Below are 14460 nucleotides of genomic sequence, written 5' to 3' on the forward strand. Positions count from 1 at the left end.
ACGCAAAAGTAAGATTTGTGAGTTCAATAAAATAAATGTATGGTGCAAAAATTTATAGAATTAACTTAAAATAAGAAAAACATGTCAGGGCCTTTCTGTAGATATATGGATGTTGGTGATTTTATTTCTTTAAAGGCAAATGGTTGCTGTTCTAAAATCATATAATAACGTAATTTTAATCCGAACGCATTACCGTGCGTAACGTCACACTGGTATCTCCATTCTAATTCAACTGAACGAAAACACTGCTTAAACATACATTTTGTAATCAGTCAATCATAGTTTGGCTTTCTTTAATATAGATATTTTTTCATTCGAAATATATGACAAACAAGAACTATATTTAATATTTTTAGACCGCATATTAAGGTATAAACCCCAAAATAACAAATGAAAAAAAAATCATACGAAAAAAGAAAACATTTAATAAAACCTACGAAGAAGAAACATTAAAACTCATTAGTCGAAGACAAACTGATCAGTTATGGCAAACAAAAACGAAAAACGACGAAAAGACGATTACAATAATCCCAAGAGAGGAACAAATTTGCCATAAATGTAAAATAATAGAGGATGAGAAACATTTTTTACTCTATTGTGAACATAATAAAACTCTAAGAAATGACTTTTTTAAACACATATGTACTGAAAATAATAACTTTAATAATTTATTTGAAGAAAAAAAAATGTATTATTTACTAAATCCATCAAAGCCTCTTCAAACAAATAAGTTAGGATCCTTATTGAAAAAGTCATTAGAAATGAGGGCAGGAGACTTTTAACAGCTTGTTTGTTGTTATAAATTTTGATGCTGTTTTTATTGTGTATGTTTGATATGTACGTATATATATGTTTATTGTGTTAATATATGTTGGTCACAAGCTGTAATTAAGTTTATACGAAAATAAAATATTTGATTTGATTTGATTTGATTAAGAAACACACAGCTTCAATAACTAAAGAGCTAGCAACACTAACTCCTACAATAGCGGGGGTAATATCAGGTGTGTCGAAAGGTTAAGCAAATCCTGCTCCTCATTTTGTGAATCGTCGTCACGGTTCTTCATGTAAGCACCGAATTCTGCGATAAGTCTCTTTTTGAGGTGTCAATTTCGAACAAAAAACATAACGGGATTGCCGTTACAAGAATATTGGAACATGCATATATGTTTGTTGTCATGTGTGATCATTTAGATGCAGCTCCCTTGTAACATTTTAATGACACTAACGGTGTAGTTGTGGTATTTGTTTGTGTCTTTTTGCGTCTATTCGTTTTTGGGTTAAGAGAACTAAAACAATCGTATTCGGTTTCTAAAAACTTATAATGTTAAAGAATACTTTGGTTGATGATCTTTGTGCCATGAAAAATTTGTACCATCCTCGACTTCGTCTCGGATAACATATATATATATATATATATATATATATATATATATATATATATATATATATATATATATATATATTCAGTTGCAGTCTACCAAAAAAACACTGAACTATCGACAATATGTTTATTCTATGTAAAATACCAGTTTAATATAAGAATAAGGAGAATTTTAAATAACCAAATATGAAACTGAAAATGAAATAGACAAATTACATAAATCTAAAGCTGAAAACCTTAAAGCTTGCTTAACAAGTTGGCGGACATTCATTTCTCTAAACAACACCACTCTACATTAAAAGTCGGTCAATTCTCATGATGTGTTTATTTAAAAGTGCAACTGTTGTACCTATCAATACAATAGCATGATAGATACATGTTTGATGTATAATATTTCAGCATGATATTACATGGGACACGGTAATAAATTTAAAAGTCAGAACCAACAGAAAGTATACACTGCTATGACTAAAATTAAAAACACTCTGAAGAAACGACAGATTAATTTCTAAAGAGGACAATATGCACCTTTTCTTCTACATGTCTGTTCTGATTTGGTGTGGAGAAATATGTATGACGCAGGGTTCAAGTTGGGGTATGTAAATTTCTTACTATTTGGTTTAATTTAGCTGGTATATACAAACAAATATATTGCGACTTGGATCATTGGCACTCATACCACATCTTCTTATATCTGAACACATCATGATTCACCTGGCGGAGTTGAAAATTATGGCCGTGTACATACTATACTTATGTTCATATAACATGTATAATACAAATAAACGCGAAAATAATTAAAAATTAATAAAAAAAAAAACAAAAAAAAAACGGATGTTGGAATAAAAGAGAAGGGCTAAACTAAATTGTCCTGTTCCCAAGATAAAACATGTCCTTAATAGTTGCTCGCAATTGTAAATAAAACTGAACTTAAATGTTCTTTACTTCCACTGTGGGTACATTGAAATTATAGTACATACATATTTACTTTTCAGGTGCGTCGGGTTTCTCAGCTTCCATAAGTAAAAGTCAACACGTGGTCAGAGGAGGTATCATTAGATTTGACAAAGTGTGGAGCAACATAGGGAACAACTATGATCAATTTTCTGGTGTTTATACAGCTCCAAGAAATGGCGCATATCATTTCTCTTGTACAGTTATGTCTCATATAAACAATGCTATTCGAGTCAATCTGTGGAAAAATCACTCAAAGACTGTTGCAGTTTACTCGAATAGTCACTATGGTGGTACACTCAATATGGTACTTGACCTGAAGAGAGGAGACAGGGTGTACATTAAACAAGGTCATGTTGAAAACTACATTTATGCTCAACCTGATTATCATTTCAGTATGTTTTCTGGCTTTCTCATTCAAGTTCATGAGTAACTTTTTGAACTAAATCAAAATATTTGCGATGAATATAAATAAGTAATAAAATACTTGCATTATGTCTTAGGCTACATTGTTTTATTATTCTAGAATTAATAAACATTCTGTACTTGCTTGTCTCAGTGGTTGTCGTTTGCCACGGCCGGTCATGTATATCTTTTATTTCATATGGTTTTGTAAATAAATAATGCCGATAGTTTTCCTGTACGGAATATTTTACATTTTTCATATCACGATCATTTCTTAACTTAGTATGCTGTATTGATTTTGCTCATTGTTGGGACCGTATACGTTAGTTATTTATTGTTAGTTAGTCTCTTGTGGAGAGTTGTTTAATTTGCAACCGGTGAATTGGCAATCTTAACATAACTCTTAATTCGTATATGGGAATGATGCATTTGATTGTGGATTTCGCAAAGGTCGGATTGGTTATCCCATGCAGTTGGGATTTATGTTTGGTACCTCTCTGGTTATATCAGCTCTTCGACGTTTGTATTGGATTATGGAATTCCGAATATTTTCACCTTTAGAATCTCTGAAAACATTTTATTTTTCGAGATTCAGTGAGAAAGTAACAAAGCTGTTTCCTATGTAATAACATAACCCCTTTCCATGCCGGACTATGCATCCCCCGTTCAGCATGGTTAGGGGGCGATGTTTCAAGTACTAGTAATCAACTGTTCAACCTCTCCACATTATTGTGGCTATACCTAGAAATTGCTGTATTTATAATCGTCACTTTTTTTTTCTTCTTCTTTTTTTCTAGATATACAATTTGTGAACATTGTCGGAAAACAAAACAATATGTGTACGTGCTTTAGAAATAAGACAAAAAGCGAGGTTCGCCAACCAAATCTGAGTCTAATTTTGTAGCGGGAACACATTAATTTTATATTTCCGACTATGTTGTTTTTTATTTTGCAACTTATCCCCCGCACTTGAAGCTTTATATATTAGTATTTGTCTAAATTGAAAAAAGTTGTCTCTGATTTTTCAAAAAAAAAAACCGACATAGTTTAAACGCGGACATCGAAGAAGAACGGTTACTAATAAAAATAAACTGTTATGCTACAATAAATATTCACATTATAACTCGCTCAAGTAGAAAAAAGGTAGACTAACAAAAATACCAAACTCCGAGGATAATTAAAAACGGAAGGTCCTTTATAATATTGCAAAATCAAAAGCTCAAAAACATCAAACTATTCAATGGAAAACTACTTTCATGTGAAGCAGGATAACAGGAGACTTTATTTGAACAGTTACATATAAAGCATCAATTTAATTGTATAACTGCTTTTTTTACCGAGCGTGCCAGACCTTCTCGGTTAGTCAAAGTCGTTTAGTCCCCCCTATAGTAGAAGTGTACCTGTAATTTCTACAATAGTTGGCCAATTGCGGGATGGTATCTTTTAATTATATTACAGCCGATTGCATTGAGTGTGTAGGTAAAGGAAATATGTTTTGCTACCTTGCTTGCTTATTGAACCCTGAAGTCATCCCTAGGTTAGGTAAACTACATAAAGACTCGGAGAATGATAAAAGAACTTTAACACTATTATGTTAAAAACAAATTTAACATACCGCAATATGCATTTTACATGTAGATATGTTTCCAGGAAAATATACGTTGGTAACAATATAAAAATAAGAAGATGTGGTGTGAATGCCAATCAGACAACCATTCAACACAGTTCAAATAAAGTGGATGTAAACAATTAGAGGCATGCAACCGTGCGGCCTCATTCGGCCTTCAACAATAAGAATAACCCATACTGTATATTCGGCTATTTAAGGCCCCGACATGAAAAATGAAAATTTTCAATTTGGAAAATTGACGGTATAATTTATAACAAACTTTATGAAAAGCAAATATGACAGACATTAAATAACGACAACCACTGATCGAACTACATGCTCCTGACTTAAGACAGACACATATAGAATGTGGCGGTGTAAACATATTTTAGCGCTCAACACTCCCCTAACCTGGGATAGTGGCGTAAAAGAACAACAAAAAAACAAACTGTAAAATTCAGATGAAAAAAGTTTAACTCGTCAGATAGATACAAAGAAAAATATAACCGTTGAAGGACAATAACTCTCAAAACTATCAGACTGGAACAAAATTCAAACTTGGACTGTAACTTGTCATGATTAAACTATATACAATTATCAAGTCAATATCTTCAAGAATGTCCAAAACTGATTACTAATAAGTGAATTTTTCTAAGCCAAAGGACCACAACTCTGCACAAAATCGTCATGCAGACGGGAATAAAATTCGAACTTGATCTGCAACTTGTCACGATAAAAAAAATACAACAAATATCAAATCAATATCTTAAAGTATGAAGAAAAAAGGTGTGAAAAACTGATTTGTCAGACCGACGGATGGACAGACAGACATATCTAACAAATATAACGAAACATCTAATCAATATATGACTTGCTATAATTTGCATTTATTAATGCACGTAAATAGAGTAATAAAGATAAATTCTATTGATTTATTTACTTTATTTACAAAACTAATACAAAATGAAATATGAACAGTCTGGTATTTCAACATGATGATATGACAATGGTTGAATATAAGAACCAAATAAATCTGAATGACATGTTTCTATAGTCAGCTAGTTTTTCTTTTCTTGCTCAATTTTTACCACACCGTTTTTTTTCAGTTGTCTTTCTTTTCTTGTTCAGTGTTAACTTCTTTGTTTTCTTGTTCAATCTGTTTTCGTTCAATATTAATGACTCGTTCCTTTGTCTCTTCAACTCCTTTAGCTCTGCCTTGAATCATTAACATACCTTCTTCAGATAAAGTAGAGGTTATTCCATCTATATCAATATTCTAAAAGAAAAAATTATAAATGATAACACTTTGCCAATGGTGATGAATAAGATTAATTAGTAGTCATAAGCATAGAAATGGACAAAATCAGATTAAATATCAATAATACGCATTGTAAATGAAAAATAGGAGCCATGGCTGCCCTAATATCATTTCGTAGCCGCCGCCGCCGCCGCCGGATCACTATCCCTATGTCGAGCTTTCTGCAACAAAAGTTGCAGGCTCGACAAAAACCCTATTTTTTTTTCTCCAAATGAACACTTATTTCATTTGACATGTTTGCTGTGTTTGTGCTTTTGATTTTGTCATTTGATGACTTTCAATTTAAAACTTTCCCTATGTATTTTACTTTTTAAAACCAATTACCTCTGGAATAACAAATTCCCGTGTGAATTCTCGTGTAATGAAACCATGATTGTCTTCTTTCTGTTCGTGTTTTCCTTTGATGATCAATCGGTCTTCAGCTATGGTGACATTAAGTTCCTCCGGTTTATACATAGACACATCTAATTTTATTTCCAGCTTCTTGCTGTCATATTTGACCTAGTGTAAAGAAACAAAAACTTTGTTCAAATTAATATTTCAATTTAAAAATTTAGTTTCTATCGAACTTGACATATTAAATGCAAACTTTTCACTGCGATTGGAGAAATTATAATTTACCCTAAAATTGCATACTTTTGCTTACTTTTATTTGTAAAGATTTAACGAGAAATTATAATAATTTCCCCTTAAATTGCATACTTTTGCATACTTTTATTTGTAAAGATTTAACAAGTCTGCTTGAACAGTTACGATCTAAGATTTTGAAAAAAGAGGAATTGGGGTTAGTCATCGTTTAAAGTAATAATTGTAAAACATCTAACTTTTTATTTATTTCCCCTGTATTACCATGATTACATGTATTCTAAAGTCATTTATAACTTGAAAAAACAATGTGTGTTCCGTCGGATATCCGATTATAAATTATGCAATTCTTGTTTTTAAAGTGAACGAATTCTAAACTACCCTCAGGGTGTCCTCTCCCCCTCCCCGAAATTTAATTACAAAAACAAACAAAAAAGACTTACCTCTGCAACTTCAGATTTTGCAAAAGCCTCAGCTACTTCTTTTGATCTGACATAATCTTCGTTATACCATGGACTTCGTGTAAAATTGTCAAACATCTTCGCCATGTCCCGAAACTGAGATTCAAAAGGTTTGACGAAAAAGTTGTCATTTCTAACGGAATCCCATGGATCTCTTCGGTGCCAAAACATTGGTACATTTTTCCTGGAACTCATCCACCTCGGACTGCAGCTAGTTATCTGGCGGCATGCTCTTGGAATAAATTTCACCAACATCTTGCTTGTCGTTTTCTTTCTGATGAAATCTTTCAAAAGTTTGCGAATAAATAGTCAGCTGATTACATAATACTATAGTACGCAAATTCTTGATCATTCTATAAATACAACGCAAATTCCCGATTTTTCTATATTAAGTTCAAGGTTTGTTACTTGGGTATCATTATTTTAATAAGGAAAAGACCCGAGTGTATCCGATCTAATTAAAAAAAAATGATTTGAGTTATTCCCCTTTACACATGGAATCGTTAACATGAATTCATTGGAAAAAAATATTTTACTCTAAATTATCAGGGCTTTAAACTTCTGTAATTATTAAAATGATAACAACAAAAAACCTTAACATGATCAATTTTACATACACAAAGCTCAGTGTACAACTTTTTATACTGCTTAAAGATGTTCTTGCGGAGAAAGATTTTGGAAAGGGAAATTCGAAAAGTTTACAATTCTACAAGAAAAAAAAATCCCAAATGAATTGGTTATTGAGATTATTATAAAGAACTGCACAATTTGACTAATGCATGATTCGTATCAATATTCTAAAGTTGAATCTGATAATGTCACAAAAACAAAGAAACTGATATTCTTTTTCTATTGTGTACAAAAAATTTGTAATTCAGTGAATTTAACTTAAATTATTGTAAACCATTCCTTGAAAAATATTTGTTTTAGACTGACCTGAAATTTAACCAAATTCAAACTCACTTTAGGCCTAGAATATCAATCAAATCAGAAAGGTATTAAAGCGCTCAACGTAACTTCAAAGATAAATTAGGAAACGACTTTGTAGATATCTTGATTTTCATTAGTTTTGCATCGAAGTACAACAAAAATCATTAAATCCTGAATATGCATGAAATACTTGCCACTGGATGCTAAGCAGCCACTAATCGGTCAAGCCAACATTGTTATTGCTTTGTGTCTGAAGTCAGTGAAAATAGTTTTACTTCTGAGATAATTTTGAATCGGTTAAGAATGTGCTTCTTTTGTACATTTTTTTTTCAAAGATACTCCAAATCGATCCAAATTACTGTTTTGAGCATCTTGATGACTTTTATTATGGGTGTTGAAAATTTTTAAAACACACATGGTACACAATTTTGTTCAAAACTGCTTAAAGTATATACACTTTTTTTTATAGAAAAGATTGAGCTGGTTTAAAATGTGTATAAGAAAAATCTTCTAAGGAAATTGGTTATCCTTTAAAATTCCATTCATAAAAATCTTCTAACATACATAGCAGGCTTTTGGCTCAGACATAATGCTTCTCCCTGCATTGCATTTGTCAAGATTGAATTTAATAGTTGTTGTTTTTGAATTAGCTGCGTACAATAAATGCAAGTACACTTCGATTTGTACTTTGTGTCTATATTTGCCAACTATACGGTATGGGGTTTTCTCATTGTTGAAGGCCATATATATGGTTGCCTAATAACTAACATCCACTTCAATTGAACTTTGTTTGAAATTTGTCTTATTAATTGAATTTTCATTGGGATGACACTTTTAAAATTAAAATTTCTTTTAAAAGTGAGAAAGTTCGCATACCTAGTACACTGCTATAGATAGATTATGATTTGGATAGTTATATTGTCGTATGCCAATCTATTCTTAGCACGTATGACCTTGACAGAAACCAAACTGACAACTTGAAAATCAATAGGGATCTTTCTCTTCATCTTCTTAATATATTTGACCACATGTCACATTCTAGGCATCAATCCCATGAAATACATTATGAAATCACCCTTTCAAATTTCTGTCTTTTTTCTAGTTTCTTTCACCTTGATTATAGATATAGATATAGTAACAAGAAAATCAAATCGGATCTGTCACTGAATATGGGACTGTATATCTCAGGCAAGTTGCTATCATATATGTAGAATTTGATTAAGCACCAGGAAGTCTCTTTTCAACACCAATTTTATCCAATTTTAGTATTATTACCTTGAATTTGACCTCAAAATCAATGGAGACATACCACTGACTACATTTGACAATGTATCTTGGTAAGGTTGCATTCTATATAGTCAAAAAGTTTCGATTTAGCACTATTTTATTTGAACAAATCTAATATTAATTTCGTAAATATGACATTGACCTTTGATTAATTGGTTGTCCAGTGGCAAATATTTTATAAATGTTCATGACCTTTTAGGTGGTGAACACAAATCAAAAATGATATTCCTCTTATTATATAAAAGGAAGGATGCAATCTTAAATACTGAGAGTAAATGAGTTGGCATCCAGGACCATTTGATTAACAGATTTTATTATTTTAGTACATGAGTTTGCATCTTTAAAGGGGAGAGGAGGTATAATTTCTACATTTTAAAAAATTCAACAGGCTTAAATTACATTTCAATAAACTAAATTGTGTTTGTGTGTTTTAGTTTTTAATCAGTATAATTGTGTATGCTTGCTGCAGTTTGTTTTATTGTAATAAATGCTTTGTCATTGTCACCTTTTTTAGTGTGGGAGTAATTGTAGATTGCCATAAAGAGGGGACTTCAAGCAGGAGGCCATGGTGGTCAAGTGATCTATGAAGTTCATCTTCTTTTCCATGCTTAGCCTGAAAACACTGAGATTGAAAGTTTTAACATTGCAAGTGGCTGGTTTACTTGACTACAATCTTAGGTTTACTAGGATTGCCATTTTTCTGTTGAAGGTCAAAGATGTATTTGACTCCTATCTTAATGAGTAGGTGTGCCAGTTTTCCTAGCCTGGGGGCCAATGATTCCCTCCTGATTCAACAAACATTAAAAGTTTGCTGCCAAAATGTAGCCAATAACTGCTGAAAGTGGTGTTGTAGGGATGTATAAGTACTAAGTCTTGTCCATATCCACTGTGTTTTTGTTAGATGTATTTTTTATTTGTATTCATCTGATGAGTTGAGCCTTTTTCAACTGATTTTTTTTGTTTGTTATAAGTTTGATAGATTAGATTTGAAAAATAATTAACACCCAAAACCAAAAATTATGTTGTCCTGTTATGCCACTGTCCCAAGGTAAGAGGTAGAGCTCTCACAAACATGTTAAACCCCACAACAAATTTATGTGCTTGTCCCAAGTCAGGAGCCTGTAGTTCAGTGTTTGTTGGTGGTTCATGTCGGTCATATTTGTTTCTTGGTAAATTATTTTGTGTGTTTAAGCCATTAGATATCTTGATTGAACTCTTTCATATTCTTTCTGATCAGAGCCTTTTTATGGAGTAGATGACCATACAGTATGGGCTTTTCTCATTGTTGTAGGTTGTACAGTTCCCTATAATTGCTTACATACACTTCTTTTGAAGTCTGGTGGATAGTTGTCTCATTGGCAATCATACTTATATTTAGCACAAATAATCAATCAATCAATCCATCAGTATAGCCCACACAGATCATATCTAAGTGAGGAACAACACAATATTTCAATTATTATTCTGTTTTATTATAATAGCTGCACTTTTGAATGGAATATATTCTAAAAAACATATACAAAAATTTGACTTCTCATGTCTAAAAATTCACAATACAGTCAAATTGTTATGATTATAAAGATTTCAAGGAGAAGGTACAATTCTGGACCTGGTAATATTTTAGTAATAGTATCACTTAAAAAAAAATTATTTCAAAATGTCTGATTTATAAAATTAACCTTATGTAAAATTAGCATGGTGATAACAACAAAATATATTGCTTTTATGGTTTAAAGGATCTTTGGAAAAATTGCACAAAATTTGTTGACTTGCACACGTTTAGAAATAATATTGAGCAAAACTTTTGCAAAGCAAATTTTCACATAAGAATTTATTCAAAATGCAAAAACGAAACAATCTTGGAATGAATTTAAAGAGCTATATATGATTCAAATTGTACCTTCTCCTTTTTTTATAAGATTTTTATCATAAAATCTCAAAATGGGTTTTATTAAACTGCTTTTTCTTTCACAATATCTTACCCTATATGCTTTTCATAAAAGGTACATCAACTGGTTACATGAGAAATCATATTGGAATAGTAACCAGTTCAAATATTCAAATTTATTTATAACATAAATCATTCAAATGTGCAAAAGGAATATTAACAAATAACAAACAAACACATAACATGCTTTAACAAATATCTTCACAAGAACAAAATAAAATTATTTTACTGAATTAGAAATGTATAAATATAATTTAACAATTTTTAATATTAAAGCCAAATTCCCTGTGATGTTAATTTTTTTTTTTTAAATAATTTTTAACATCTTGTGAAAACTTATAAAATTAATTGTTATCAATATAAATAAAATATTTTCACATTATATACAAAGCCAACTTTTCTGGCTTTTAAATAATATACAAATAATTTGGGAATGTAAGTTTTGTTAAATAATTTAACAAGGTGAGCACATGCACTGTACACAAGAGTGCTAAGGAGTTAAAAGGTAAAATTGAGGTAGATCAACATAATATAAACAAGAAGAGTTTTATTCTCTCCACGTCTTTCTAAAATAATTAAAGCTATGAAATAGTACATTAGAGCTTTGGTGATTTTTTTTTTTTCAGAAAGCAAGACAAAAGATAATTATTGACAAAATTGTTAAAAATAAATTTGTGTCTTTTGTATTAAATACTGTGTGGCATTCTCAACAAAAATGTCATGGACTGCTTATAGAAAAACTAGTTTCTTAAAACTCAAGGAAGGTACCTTAATGTTTTAAAATATTTATCCATTTAACAATATATACTATGAAAATTTAGTTTTATGTTACACCAGATTGAGATATTGGAATTGATATATTAAAAGTTTTAATAAGAGTTATTTCCCCTACATCAGCTTACTTAAAAAATACATGGTAAAAATATATATTGCTATTTTGTAAGTGCTGATTTACTTGGCAGTTTCTTGCATATCAATTCAATTTTTAAATTCCAATTATAACAAATACAATTAGATATTTTATCTTCTAGGGTACATAATAACTGAGATCAATAAAAATGCACAAATGTTTGCAAATGTATCACGATTATGCAAATTAGAATGTCATGGCAAAGTAACAAACACTTCATCATTATATTTCTGTCTATCAGCAGTTCATCTTATGTATAAGAAAGATGAAAATGAGAAGTTTACAATGAGAAAATCACAGAATTTCACACGACAAGATCTCTCTGTGCATGAAACAATTCATCTTCTAGTTCCTCTGGATTTATAGTGTAACTCCCTGAAGTAGTCGTGGCAGCATCATCATCGTCGTCTCGCGACCTTAATGTACTCAAACTTTCAGGACGCAGGTGAAAATAATCCCTGTCTTTTCTTGGATATTGAGCATATGCACTTTGCTGTAGAAAATCCCATGAATGATATTGCAAGTCTTTTGAACTATTGTCTAAATATGGCTGACTTGTAGACAGATTGTTTACAATATTAGCACTAGCGTTGTTTTTAATATTATACGAGTTTGGTCTCGCTATGTGTCTATTATCACTGTTTTTGTTTCTATAAACATTTAACTTGTCTTTGGAATAAGAGTTTGAACTGTAATATGATGGTGGAGGACTCTGGAACTCGAATGATCGGGAATCATCTGTGAATAGAAAATAGAAAGAGTTAATACAAATATCTATTGGTACTCTTTCCTTATCAGTAAACTAGTTACAAAATAAACTGGTACCCATTTCCTAATCAGTTTTGCTTTGACAAGTATAAGAATTAAGTGAACACCAAACATCTCCTTCAAAAACTTTCAATCACCATGGAAACATCCGATTTGTAGGAAATTTGTGATATAAGGTTGTGATTTCTTAGCTGTTTGTTCTACTCTTTTAACTCCAAAGATAACGCTTGAGGAAACAATGTGCATATTGTATATGCAGTTGTAAGGATTCTGATTGATTGCCAAAAAGGGGGTAATAACCTAAGTAATTTTCAGGATTGTGTGCTGATTTTTTTACCTCCACTCATTACACATAATTTTATCTTGTGATTTGATGTATGCAGTTATTAAACTGTATATCTATTTTTTCAATTGATATTTTGATCAGACATATAAATGCAAGCATCATTAATAAGCAAACTGCATACAACAATTTTTCACATGTATAGTTTGTTGACATATGTATGCATGAGCAATGAAAATCAATACTAACACCGAAGAAAGTGAAAAGATTTACGTATATGTATTTTGCATTATGAGAAAAGCAAAACGATTTTTGTACAATATATTTGTACTATGAGAAAAGTGAGAGGAGAATATATGTAATCTATAAGTTTTACTATAAAGCCTTTTGTAGTGCAAAGTCAAACTCATACATCCATATACGATTTCATTAACCTGTGCACTCATGCATATCATATTAGATTCATACTATTATTTGTAATATTGGATATAATCTTGATCAATATTGTAACTTAACTGTTTTGTTAACTTTGAAGATTAATAAATATTTATTTCTGTGTGATCAAAATCTTCTTCTCTAATGATGTAGACATATTTAAACCACAAATTGTATGTGAAGATTTCAAATTTGTAGTTAATGGGATTTTTTCATTAAATAATTTATGGGGCATAGATTTAGCAGATAAATTTTAATATGATACAGACTTATCCATAATTTGTTGTTTTGAAAAGTAAAATATATCCAAACTTTCTTGATACTTAGATCAGGCGGGACAAAGCTGATTACTTAATAAGTAAAACTTTAAACTGTCTATAAAAAATATGCATCGAAGAGGCAATTTAACAAGTTTATAAGTTTCTTTTTCCACTGTTGTAGCCTACAGTTTGTAATCATAGGATATTGTAACCTCTATTGGTTCATATTTGCCACTGGACATTAAGCAGTCATTAATCAATTGACTAGTTTTAGATAGAATATCTCCACTGAATTTATCCCTATAGCTCTATTACATATTTAAGGACTCTTTGAATAATTTGATTTTGGCACTTGATTTGTGTTTTGCAAAGCTCAAAATCTCTTCCAGAGATCAGAAAATGTTCATGTCTGGTACCAAAATTTTACAGCAAAAATGTCCAAAATATTCTTACCTAATGTACTTCCCGGAACCTCATCTTCACTGCCACCTCTACCACTATCACTTGTAGTTGTCTCCCCTGAACTGTCGCTATGGTTATCACTAGGATGTGGTCTTTGGAGACGAGCCTATAACAATAGTAAGGTGAATAATGACTATGATGTTTGTATTTTTTATATCATTTAAATGTGATTTTACTGTGCAGACAAAAATGTTAAGACGCCATTTTCAATTTTAGGTGGTACCCAACACTTTAACTAAAATTAATTTGGCTCGTTTAATTTTCTTAAAATTTTGACAAATTATTTACTTTGACCCTTTTACAAAAATATAAAAATTTCAAAAAATTTGAACCAACCGTTTTATCAGAAAAATTACACTGGTTATATAGCAGTTTGACAAACACTTATTTTGATCATTGAAAAGCTTAATATTCCCTTAACAACACTACGTAATTAAAACGTTTAGCTGATTTTACAGAGT

At 30.8% G+C, this 14460-nt stretch overlaps 2 protein-coding genes and 1 long non-coding RNA gene across 9 annotated transcripts in view; 1 reads left to right on the forward strand and 2 right to left on the reverse strand.

The window, feature by feature from the left end:
• Positions 1-1825: 1825 nt before the first annotated feature.
• Positions 1826-2891, forward strand: LOC139487063 (uncharacterized). Its single transcript, XR_011655733.1, has 2 exons — positions 1826-1979; positions 2380-2891. It is a non-coding gene; the product is annotated as an uncharacterized lncRNA (long non-coding RNA).
• A 2379-nt stretch (positions 2892-5270) lies between these two features.
• Positions 5271-7099, reverse strand: LOC139485968 (alpha-crystallin A chain-like). Its single transcript, XM_071270646.1, has 3 exons — positions 6699-7099; positions 5995-6171; positions 5271-5628 (listed from the first exon to the last, which is right to left on the reverse strand). The coding sequence occupies exons 1-3, from the start codon at positions 6969-6971 to the stop codon at positions 5455-5457; spliced, it is 624 nt and encodes a 207-aa protein (XP_071126747.1). The 5' UTR covers positions 6972-7099; the 3' UTR covers positions 5271-5454.
• Positions 7100-10383: 3284 nt separating this feature from the next.
• The window catches only part of LOC139485969 (protocadherin-9-like), an 82645-nt gene continuing 78568 nt past the window's right edge, over positions 10384-14460 (reverse strand). For all 7 annotated transcript variants that reach the window (XM_071270650.1, XM_071270647.1, XM_071270648.1 and 4 more), the window contains 2 exons: positions 13991-14105; positions 10384-12529 (listed from right to left, as the gene is read on the reverse strand). In XM_071270650.1, coding sequence (XP_071126751.1) covers positions 12096-12529; positions 13991-14105 — 549 coding nt within the window. In that variant the 3' untranslated portion in view covers positions 10384-12095. The remainder of the gene's footprint in view (positions 12530-13990; positions 14106-14460) is intronic.

Source organism: Mytilus edulis, chromosome 8, assembly GCF_963676685.1.
Source record: "Mytilus edulis chromosome 8, xbMytEdul2.2, whole genome shotgun sequence".
NCBI lineage: Eukaryota > Metazoa > Mollusca > Bivalvia > Mytilida > Mytilidae > Mytilus > Mytilus edulis.

What these genes read in the sequence shown, in the direction of transcription:
- LOC139485968 (XM_071270646.1), bottom strand. Translation starts at nt 6,971, where the DNA reads ATGTTGGTGAAATTTATTCCAAGAGCATGCCGCCAGATAACTAGCTGC. An exon ending in CAAAATCTGAAGTTGCAGAG is followed by an intron (nt 6,172 to 6,698) that starts GTAAGTCTTTTT and finishes TCTTTACACTAG; the next exon opens with GTCAAATATGACAGCAAGAA. An exon ending in GGGAATTTGTTATTCCAGAG is followed by an intron (nt 5,629 to 5,994) that starts GTAATTGGTTTT and finishes TTTTTCTTTTAG; the next exon opens with AATATTGATATAGATGGAAT.